The sequence below is a fragment of the Physella acuta genome, unplaced genomic scaffold (genome assembly GCF_028476545.2).
Source record: "Physella acuta isolate Inbredline_101_S28 unplaced genomic scaffold, ASM2847654v3 ptg000378l, whole genome shotgun sequence".
Classification (NCBI taxonomy): domain Eukaryota; kingdom Metazoa; phylum Mollusca; class Gastropoda; family Physidae; genus Physella; species Physella acuta.
Genome location: NW_026731897.1, coordinates 142501 through 155071, shown reverse-complemented (window position 1 = coordinate 155071; position 12571 = coordinate 142501). Strand labels below are relative to the sequence as shown.

The window sequence follows — 12571 nt, the reverse complement described above, 5'->3', positions numbered from 1 at the left end:
ACGGGTGTTTGATCACAAGCGCTGTGTCCGGCTTTGATCATAGGTGTGATACAATTAACACGATTTTATACATGTTTCCTGAGAGTACGTTAATAGAAATTAACATGTATTTAAAAAAGCCAAGAACTGTATTTTAGTCTCCACATAAAGGCTGGTGCTAGACCTCATAGATTTATTTTAAATATAAATGAAACACAAATAATGCGACATATAACAAGTTTCACAAATAAATAATGTAGATGTACTTGAAAATACATAGCATATATAAAGGATAAAAAATGATACAAAACTTGCCAACAATATAGTCAAAGATGTAATACATAAAATCTGAATCAAATTTTCGTATAATTACGATTTTTCAAAAAAAAATAGCACGCAAATATGTCAGTACATCTGTTTGACCATATTATTACATCATGTCGAAATTTAAAATATAATTTAGCAACTTTTAAAATAAATCCTTACCATATATGGACAGCATTGGACAAACCACCTGAGATCAAAAACCCTATGTGGACAAAACACCTGAGATCAAAGACCCTATGTGGACAAAACACCTATGATCAAAGCCGGACACAGCGCTTGTAATCAAACACCAGTTGATAGACCACCTGTGATCAAAGACCCTCTGCTGAGAAAACACCTGTGGTCAAACCCTCTATGGTCAAACCCCCCTATGATCAAACCCCCTATGGTCAAAGCACCGCTATGGTCAAAGACCCGCTGTGGTCAAACCCCCTATGGTCAAAGCCCCTATGGTCAAAGCTCCGCTGTGGTCAAACCCCCTATGGTCAAACCCCCTATGGTCAAAGCACCTGTGGTCAAAGGTCCTAGGACCCCACCCCTTACGTAGCTTTAGCTATAAATAAGTTTAAGGACAAGAAAAAAGTGGGAGGGGGGGGGGGGCTGTGTCTGTATGTGCTCAAACTTTGGTACACCGTGATCTACATGACACAGTGCTAAAAGTTAGGGTTGTTTCGGTCGACTACTGCTATTAAAACAGGGTATTACCGGTGTTTTAAAAGAGCTACACTGGGTTACTGATTTTTTTGAAAATGTTGACCGGGCTTTTCGACTTTGTTTTCAACGGTTTTAACACACACACACACTCACGCAAACCTTTACGATACATTTTTGTAATTTCTACATTTGCGACATCCGAATAATGTGTATCTGTATCTATATCTATATCTGTATGTACCCATGTCCACGTTCACACTCACACTCACACACATTCACGCTCACATTCACACCCACACCCACAATCACAATCACAATCACAATCAAATTCACACACACACACACACACCCACAATCACAATCACATTCACACCCACTCTCACACTCACAATCACAATCACACATCCACATCCCCATCCCCATCCCCATCCACACCCACTTCTTAATTCAAATTCACACACGTATACACACACCCAAACACACATGTATAGCCATACACACACCCAAACACACATGTATAGCCATACACACACCCCAACACATATGTATAGCCATACACACACCCAAACACATATGTATAGCCATACACACACCCAAACACATATGTATAGCCATACACACACCCAAACATATATGTATAGCCATACACACACCCAAACACATATGTGTAGCCATACACACACCCAAACACACATGTATAGCCATACACACACCCAAACACATATGTATAGCGATATACACACCCAAACACATATGTATAGCCATACACACACCCAAACACATATGTATAGCGATATACACACCCAAACACATATGTATAGCCATACACACACCCAAACACATATGTATAGCCATACTCACGCCCAAACACATATCTATAGCCATACACACACCCAAACACATATGTATAGCCATAAACATACTCAAACGCATAGGCATGCGCTTCCGCATTCGCAAAAAACTCGCTTTGAGATGTTTCAGTTATATCGGAATAAAAAACAAGAACCACAACATCTGATTTACTTTATTGTATTTCCTTATCAGATGTGAAGGGACGTGATTCTAGGTTTCTGTTTCAGATGTCAGGTTTGAGCATGCTCCATACACTTCCACCAGTCCTGTCCAGCTTGTTTCTAATGCTCAACTTCCCCCACTACTCACACCAGTACGTGTACAGCGGGGACCTGAAGGATGTCTATTTCTATAAGCCAGGCGACTTTATAATTGGAGGATCGTTTGGTGTGACAGAGGACTGCAAAAGTGTGCGAAACAACATTCCATACGCTCTAATGCGGGCAATGGTCCACTCTGTGGATTTGATAAACCAGGTATCCATTTGATAAACCAGGTATCCATTTGATAAACCAGGTATCCATTTGATAAACCAGGTATCCATTTGATAAACCAGGTATCCATTTGGTAAACCAGGTATCCATTTGGTAAACCAGGTATCCATTTGGTAAACCAGGTATCCATTTGGTAAACCAGGTATCCATTTGATAACCCAGGTATCCATTTGATAAACCAGGTATCCATTTGATAAACCAGGTATCCATTTGATAAACCAGGTATCCATTTGGTAAACCAGGTATCCATTTGATAAACCAGGTATCCATTTGGTAAACCAGGTATCCGTTTGGTAAACCAGGTATCCATTTGGTAAACCAGGTATCCATTTGGTAAACCAGGTATCCATTTGGTAAACCAGGTATCCATTTGGTAAACCAGGTATCCATTTGGTAAACCAGGTATCCATTTGGTAAACCAGGTATCCATTTGGTAAACCAGGTATCCATTTGGTAAACCAGGTATCCTCATTGATAGAAGATGAATGACGTATACGTCCTTTCAATTTTTAAAACGGTTACTAGACCTAAATATCTCCGGAATATGATACTCAGTATTGATACTCACGAATGTCTTGGTATCTTCTAACATGACGGAATATTGTATGAATGGGATCAGTATCCCAATGTTTTATAGATGAAACTGATAAAATCAACCCGTTTTTATGAGACTAAACACGAATTATCCGTTACTTATTCGGGACGAAGTCTATAAGAAGCAGCTATGTAAGGGTAACACGTGAATGGTATAAGCATATAATCTATTAGCTAACTGTTGGTTTAGAGGGAATCTAGTAGAAGCAGCTATGTAAGGGTAACACGTGAATGGTATAAGCATATAATCTATTAGCTAACTGTTGGCTGAGAGGGAATCTAGTAGAAGCAGCTATGTAAGGGTAATACATGAATGGTGTAAGCATATCAGAGGCGCAGCGAGGGGGGGGGGGCGGGGTGACACTGTTTATGGGGGTGACACCAAGGCAAAAAATAGCAAAATATATAGAGAAAAACTTGAGGGGGATGTGCAAATCGAAAGTTCAAGCGGTGGGGGGGGGGGGGGGGGGGGGGGAGTTGCAAATCAAAAATTTGAGGGGGGGGGGGGGATGCAGATCGAAAATTTGAAAGTTTTCCCCCGGGAAGGGTCGCTACGCCTCTGGGGGGTGACACCATTAAGAGTGCGCACCAAGAGACACCCGACCTCGCTACGCCACTGAAGCATATAATCTATTACTATTAGCTCTTTGCACTGGTTAACGTATATAATAGCTAACCAGAATCAAATGTATTTAATTAATTTTCTTTAAATTTCAGAATTCATGAAAATCTTATTTTTTAATAATTCGTTAATTCCAGATGAACGACAAATCTCCTAGTTTTACTTTAGGTTATGCAATCATTGACAACTGTGGGAGCGCGAACGTCTCAGCGTTGCAAGCCCTTCGCTTCATTTCCGACTTAGATGAAATACAATTTGGCACGAAAGGTTTGTTGTTTGATTGTGTTGAATGTAAAAACCACACGATTATGACTGCTCTGTTTTTGTACTAGTGCGCAATATTATTTGTACTTTAAAAATGTACATTAGTTTTTTGAGAAATCGGAAGTAGCGTAAATTAGTACTTCCGGTCAACGGAAATTACTCAAAATTTAACGGAAGGTAGAAAATTAGAACTTTTACTCACATGTGAAACTTAATTTATCTATCTGAAATAGTACTCAAGTTATAGGCTTTTGAAAAATTCAAAGTAGAAAAAGTACCACTTCCGGTTATTGGAAATCAAAAAGTTGATACGGATATACGATTTTGATAAAATACTTATATATAAAATTTCAGCAACCTAGCTGTAACGGTACTCAAGTAATCGTGTTTACACACAGACACACAGACATACGGACAGAATTGCAAAGCCCAGTATTTCAGACTAGATTACGCATAAAACCTTTTAATTTTGATAAATCTGGATTGATAATTTTTGCCCGATTAAAATAAGTCCTCTATACTTCGGATGTGAAGAAGGATTGAGGTGTAATACGGTGAAAATTGTTAAAATTTCAAGTGATTTTTGTGCACAATTACAATACTTTCTCTATACTTCGTATATACGAGAAAGATACTAGACTGGCTTATTTTATTGTGTTTGTTTTGTTGTGTTTATGAAGGATGTGTTTTAATGTATTTTCACCTTTACCCAAACCTCGAAACAAACCCCAAGCTTGTGTGAAACTATTGTATACCCAGGACTTTGCTTTGAAATGTTCTCCTAGAAATCCCTGGCTATTTGAGGTCATTCAACGTCATCGGAGTACTTGGTACCGAGTATAGTTTGACTACAATGTCACTCGCGTCAATTCTTGGAGCCGCTAAGATTCCGGTGATCAGCTCTTGGGCCACAGACGATGTGCTCACAAATAAGGTACCACGTTTGTAGGTCATTTGTAGGTCATTTGTAGGTCATCAGTTCTGCCGGGTCGCAGAAATATTGGGGATGGCGTGGTGTTCCTGAAAGTTGTGCACTAGCACTGTGTACCTCACCATATGGTCCACCACTTGGTTCACCACTTGGTCCACCACTTGGTTCACCACTTGGTTCACCACTTGGTCCACTACTTGGTCCACCACTTGGTCCACTACTTGGTCCACCAATTGGTCCACTATTTGGTCCACCACCAGGTCCACCACTTGGTCCACCACCAGGTCCACCACTTAGTCCACCACTTGGTCCACCACATGGTCCACCACTTGGTTCACCACTTGGTCCACTACTTGGTCCACCGCTTGGTCCACTACTTGGTCCACTATTTGGTCCACCACTTGGTTCACCTATTGGTCCACTATTTGGTCCACCACCAGGTCCACCACTTGGTCCACCACTTGGTCCACTAATTGGTCCAACGCTTGGTCCACTACTTGGTCCACTACTTGGTCCACTATTTGGTTCACCACTTGGTTCACCACTTGATTCACCACCAGGTCCACCACTTGGTCCACTATTTGGTCCACCACTTGGTCCACTATTTGGTCCACCACTTGGTCCACTACTTGGTCCACTATTTGGTCCACCACTTGGTCCACCACTTGGTCCACCACCAGGTCCACCACTTGGTTCACCACCAGGTCCACCACTTGGTCCACCACTTGGTTCACTATTTGGTCCACCACTTGGTCTACTACTTGGTCCACTATTTGGTCCACCACTTGGTCCACCACTTGGTCCACCACCAGGTCCACCGCTTGGTCCACTAATTGGTCCACTATTTGGTCCACCACTTGGTTCACCAATTGGTCCACTATTTGGTCCACCACCAGGTCCACCACTTGGTCCACCACTTGGTCCACCACTTGTTCCACAGCTTGGTCCACCACTTGGTCCACCACTTGGTCCACCACCAGGTCCACCACTTGGTCCACCACTTGGTCCACTAATTGGTCCACCGCTTGGTCCACTACTTGGTCCACTACTTGGTCCACTATTTGGTTCACCACTTGGTTCACCACTTGGTTCACCACCAGGTCCACCACTTGGTCCACTATTTGGTCCACCACTTGGTCCACCACTTGGTCCACCACTTGTTCCACAGCTTGGTCCACCACTTGGTCCACCACTTGGTCCACCACCAGGTCCACCACTTGGTTCACCACCAGGTCCACCACTTGGTCAACCACTTGGTCCACTACTTGGTCCATTATTTGGTCCACCACTTGGTTCACCACTTGGTCCACTACTTGGCCCACCACTTGGTCCACCACTTGGTCCACTATTTGGTCCACCACTTGGACCACCACTTGGTCCACCACTTGGTTCACCACTTGGTTCACCACTTGGTCCACTATTTGGTCCACCACCAGGTCCACCACTTGGTCCACTATTTGGTCCACCACTTGGTCCACCACTTGGTCATCCACTACTTGGTTCACCACTTGGTCCACCAGTTGGTCCACTATTTGGTCCACCACTTGGTCCACCGCTTGGTCCACTACTTGGTCCACTATTTGGCCCACCACTTGGTCCACCACCAGGTCCGCCACTTGGTCCACCACCAGGTCCACCACTTGGTCCACCACTTGGTCCACTATTTGGTCCACCACTTGGTCCACCACTTGGTCCACTATTTGGTCCACCACTTGGACCACCACTTGGTCCACCACTTGGTTCACCACTTGGTTCACCACTTGGTCCACTATTTGGTCCACCACCAGGTCCACCACTTGGTCCACTATTTGGTCCACCACTTGGTCCACCACTTGGTTCACCACTTGGTCCACCAGTTGGTCCACTATTTGGTCCACCACTTGGTCCACCGCTTGGTCCACTACTTGGTCCACTATTTGGCCCACCACTTGGTCCACCACTTGGTCCACCACTTGGTCCACCACCAGGTCCACCACTTGGTCCACCACTTGGTCCACTATTTGTACCACCACTTGGTCCACCACTTGGTCCACTATTTGGTCCACCACATGGTCCACCACTTGGTCCACTATTTGGTCCACCACTTGGTCCACCACTTGGTCCACCACTTGGTTCACCACTTGGTTCACCACTTGGTCCACTATTTGGTCCACCACCAGGTCCACAACTTGGTCCACTATTTGGTCCACCACTTGGTCCACCACTTGGTCGGTCCACTACTTGGTTCACCACTTGGTCCACCACTTGGTCCACCACTTGGTTCACCACTTGGTCCACCACTTTGTCCACAACCAGGTCCACCACTTGGTTCACCACCAGGTCCACCACTTGGTCCACCAGTTGGTCCACCACTTGGTCCACCACTTGGTCTACCACCAGGTCCACTATTTGGTCCACTATTTGGTCCACCACCAGGTCCACCACTTGGTCCACCACTTGGTCCACCACTTGGTCCACCACTTGGTCCACTACTTGGTCAACCACTTGGTCCACTACTTGGTCCACCAGTTGGTCCATCACCAGGTCCACCACTTGGTTCACCACCAGGTCCACCACTTGGTTCACCAGTTGGTCCACCACTTGGTCCACTACTTGGTCCACCACTTGGTTCACTACTTGGTCCACCACTTGGTCCACCACTTGGTCCACCACTTGGTTCACCACTTGGTCCACTACTTGGTTCACCACTTGGTCCACCAGTTGGTCCACCACCAGGTCCACCACTTGGTCCACCACTTGGTCCACTACTTGATCCACCACTTGGTTCACTACTTGGTCCACCATTTGGTCCACCACTTGGTCCACCACTTGGTTCACCACTTGGTCCACCACTTGGTTCACCACTTGGTCCACCAGTTGGTCCACCACCAGGTCCACCACTTGGTCCACCACTTGGTCCACCACTTGGTCCACCAGTTGGTCCACCACCAGGTCCACCACTTGGTTCACCGCTTGGTCCACCACTTGGTCCCCCACTTGGTCCACCACCAGGTCCACCACCAGGTCCACCACTTGGTCCACCACTTGGTTCACCACTTGGTCCACTACTTGGTTCACTACTTGGTCCACCAGTTGGTCCACCACCAGGTCCACCACTTGGTCCACCACTTGGTCCACCACTTGGTCCACCACTTGGTCCACCAGTTGGTCCACCACCAGGTCCACCACTTGGTTCACCGCTTGGTCCACCACTTGGTCCACCACTTGGTCCACCACCAGGTCCACCACTTGGTCTACCACCAGGTCCACCACTTGGTCCACCACTTGGTCCACCACCAGGTCCACCACTTGGTCCACCACCAGGTCCACCACTTGGTCCACTACTTGGTCCACTACTTGGTCCACCAAATCGTAATTTCAAGATATTCTGATAATTTTATACTGTATCCACCTATTCTTTGTATAAACAAACAACACCCGTTTTACTTGACAAAATAACAAATAAAAAATCAACTTTTTTCAAGGTTTAACAGTAACCATTTTATTTTGAAACATGTATCTTCCACAGATGAAATACCCATCGCTTTTTCGGGTCACGCCCACCATGAAACACCATGTCCAGGCCCTGATGCAGTTCCTAGTGGAAAAAAAATGGTTCTATTTTTCCGTGATTGCCGATGCGAATCCTTACGGCTATCACAGTGTCAGGCTGCTGAAGAAAGATCGAAAGAAGTTCGGCATGTGCATCGGCGTCATATCGAGCGTGAAAAGTGACGTCGACTTCCGGAGTCTCCTCCTCTACCACCGCAACACCTTTGACGTCAACGTTATCGTTGCATTCGTCCTGTCCTCGTCGGCGCGGAAACTGTCGCAGGCCGTGAAGGACTCCGAGTTAGAAGGTTCGATCATCATCATCGGATGTGATTTCTTTTATTACGAGCTTTACACTGGGAACCTGGCCAAAGGTTTCCTGTCCCTCGGGCCCCCTGCCACTCAGGTCACCGGGTTGAAATATCATTTGATGGGGTTAGACAGCGCGAAAAATCAAGACCCGTGGATAAAGAGCTTGTACGCAAACGTTTATAAATGTCCGCATACGCTATGCGCGCAGCATTTTCGGCACGATGACAATTTATTGAATGCTTTGCCTCTAGGCGACGTGTATGATATTGTAAAGGTGTATGCAGCCGCGATAAAAAAATTGTTAACTGAGTACTGCCCTGGGAAAGACAGACAAGAAGCGGCCGACTGTTTCTTGGGTTTTAGACATGAAATGGTTCGTTTTATCAGCGACGTGAAGTCTTTTGCCGACCAAAATATATATTTTTTTGATGAAGATCGACTACGATTAACCGACGTATGTATCTTCCAGTCAATCTCTACGGACACTGGCAGCAGGGTCGTGGAGATTTCCAGGTTTGATTACACGACAAAAACGACGAATTTGCTCCGGAAACTCGACCTGGAGGGATTCACTGTGCCTGAGAACGTTTTTGAAGCGTCCTATCGGTGCCAGCCAGAATGCCCAGGAGACGCCGCCAAAGACTTCTACAACCGCTGTTGCTGGACGTGCACTGAATGCAGCTCTTACGAGATCGTGGCGGGTAACGGCAGTCACTGCGAGAAATGCCCAACCTTCTACTGGCCTACGGTCCAACAAGGAAAGAAATCGTCCTGCGAAGCCATTAAAATATCCTACATCTACTTCACGTCATTGACATCCCAATTACTTATCTTCCTATCCATGGCGCTGTTCGGTGTATCAGCTTTTACTCAGTACGCATACTACAGTAAAAAGTTCTATCTCCGAATAACATCAGGCCATTATTGTATCGCCAGCTGTCAAATCGTGTGCACGTCTTTGGGCTACTTCGCGATTCCTTTCTTTGTTTTTCAACCTCAGAAGCTGACGTGTATGGCTGGGCTTGGATTTTTTGAACTGAGTTTCAACGCGCTCTACGTGTGTGTGGCGATTAAGGCCTTTGACCTTTCCTACTGCAGTCAGAACCTACCGGGGGACCCCTCGGTCAAGGTTCGTCTGCGCGAGTTACAGAAAGTGGCGGCTTGTGTGTGCGTCATTTTGGAGGCAAGTATAACATTAACGAGAAAAATGGCCCGTTGAGGAAGGATACACCGGGCGCTAGGTTGATAGTGCTGTCTCTTTTCTCTAAACTAAAACCAACCCATCCCCCACACACACATACCCCCAACCCCACCCCCCCCCCCCCCCCAAAAAAAAAAAACATGTCTACCGTCCCATTAAACGAAATATAATTATATACTTTTTCCAGTGTCCGCCCCCTCCCCGAAAATTCTACCCCCGCCACCGAAAATTTCAAGTACCCCCACCCCTATCCGGGGAGGAAAAAGTCTAAACTAAAACCACCCCACCCCACCCACACACACCACCCCCACCCCCCCCCCACACCACCCCCCCCCCCCAAACACACCACCCCCCCACCCCCCACCCCCCACCCTCCCCCCAAAAAAAAAACACATGTCTACCGTCCCATTCAACGAAATATAATTATATACTTTTTCCAGTGTCCGCCCCCTCCCCGAAAATTCTACCCCCGCCACCGAAAATTTCAAGTACCCCCACCCCTCTCCGGGGAGGAAAAAGTCTAAATTAAAACCACCACCCCCCCACTCACCCCCCCCACACACACACACACCACCCCCCCCCCCACCAACCCCCCCCCCCCCCCCCGCCCTAAAAAAACATGTCTACCGTCCCATTCAACGAAATATAATTATATACTTTTTTTAGTGTCCGCCCCCTCCCCGAAAATTCTACACCCGCCCCCGAAAATTCCAAGTACCCCCCACCCCTCTCCGGGGAGGAAAAAGTCTGAAAGAAACACTGGTGTCGCGCTTAGACACTACCCGAAGAATTGCATTAAAGAAATTGCAAGAAAACCACTTTTTAGATTAGACACATTAATTAGGCGGTAATTTTATTATAGAGTATCGATGAAGAAATTTCTTTTGAGTTGGGGAGGGGGGAGGGGCTCAGACGTTCTTACGCGTGGGGTGGGGCTTCGCCCCTACCCGAAGAATTGTATGCAAGAAACTCTTCACGCAAACCATTTAGATTAGACAACATTTCCTTTCTATTCAATGTTTACGCGATAATCAATGACGTCATTATATTAATGTGTGCACTCTCTGGTTTGAGATTATGTTCTACTCTACGCTAAATGTGTCGACGTCATATTTCGTTTTTCGAATTACTGTGCATGTTTTTAAATTGCTTGTGTTTTCTCTAGAGCGTTCTTGTCAGACAGAGCGTTCTTGTCAGACAGAGCGTTCTTGTCAGATAGACAGACAGCGAAACTATTATTATAGATAGAATACGGGGGCATTTTTTCTAACGTAAGTAGTTGACTAAGTTAGGTAAAATAATTAGCGATAAAAAAGAATTATAAGGGATGGGGGAAGGGATGCACGATGTTATTAGATTCAACCAAGCATCCATTTCAACTTGTTTGTTTGGAGAAGATAACATTCCATATGTATAATGTCCAACCCAAGAAGCAATTAGCAAACCTGAAATAGAAGAATACCAATTCGGAATAGTTGTTTGGGTACTTGATCCAAATAAATCAATTATGCTTTCGCTAACGCTGATAAAAACACAATGACCGCGCGCTTTTTGAAACTAAAAGTTGGCCTTGTACTAACACTACGTGCTATGTTAACAATTTATGTCAAAATCTGTGTTCTATTGTAAACATTTCTATCACAATCTGTGTTCTATTGTAAACATTTCTATCACAATCTGTGTTCTATTTTAACGGACTCTTCGACTTTTAAATATATTTTCTTTATCACAAAATATAATCTTACTGCATGTTTGGTATTTAAGAATATTAAATGTGTAAATATGCATTTCTGTCAATGTGTAAACATGTTTTGTAATATCTACTTGTTTTTTTTTACCTTTGCGACAGGTATGCATGTTAGTTTTGACGATGTGTCCTACACATGTTTTGTAATATCTACTTGTTTTTTTTTTACCTTTGCGACAGGTATGCATGTTAGTTTTGACGATGTGTACACATGTTTTGTAATATCTGTAATTTTTTCTCCTTTGTGACAGGTGTGCATGTTAGTTTTTACGAACCTCATCTACCCCCCGACTGTGACCTTCCAACAGCCATCAGAGGTGGTCAACTACGTGGAGAAGGTGTGCGACGTCCCAGACATTCATATGTACTGTTTCCTCGGCCACACCATGGCCCTGCTGTGTCTCTCTTTGTTGATGATTATCCGGTATCGAGTCTTCCGAGTCTACTACCTAGAAAGCGAGTTCCTCTTCATATGTCTCACAGTCAAAATGACCACCTGGGCGTGTTTTATCCCAGCCTACTTCATGTCAGACCGACTACAGATTCGTATCTACTACATCATCTTGGTCGTTTTCATCAACCACACAACAGCCCTGGTGCTATTAATGGCGCCGAGACTGTACTACGTGCTTACAAACGCTAGGTATGATGCGAAACTCAGCACCATATTCGAGACGAAATATGACATTCGCAGGAGCAGGCAGGGCAGGATATATATACGACAATCGATAACTTCAGGAACAATGTCGTCTCGCCGATCGATAAGTATGAACAGACGACGTAGAAGTACGAGAACAAAGAAAACCTCCCTCCCCCCACCGCCTCAGAAGTTGCTATCACCCGAGCCGCCTCCATTACCCGTATCACCCGAACCCACAGAGACACAACCCCCCAGCAGTCCTAAGATATCCCCCACCACCCCTGTTGTATCTAAAGAAGAAGTGCAAAACATGATAAATATAGTGTAATTCTTCATGTTTTAGCTTTCATTTTGTAATTTAACATGTGAAATAAAAATAACATTTTTTTCTCTGATAAAGTAAATCCCTACGACTTTGTGTTG

General features: G+C 45.1%; 1 protein-coding gene across 1 annotated transcript; it reads right to left on the bottom strand.

Annotated features, from left to right (window-relative positions):
* Positions 1-4761: 4761 nt before the first annotated feature.
* LOC131941950 (uncharacterized) lies at positions 4762-8238 on the bottom strand. The gene is made up of 4 exons (XM_059301584.1): positions 8235-8238; positions 6907-8049; positions 5140-6857; positions 4762-5007 (listed from the first exon to the last, which is right to left on the bottom strand). Exons 1-4 carry the CDS (start codon positions 8236-8238, stop codon positions 4762-4764), a joined length of 3111 nt encoding a protein of 1036 aa, XP_059157567.1.
* Positions 8239-12571: the final 4333 nt, after the last annotated feature.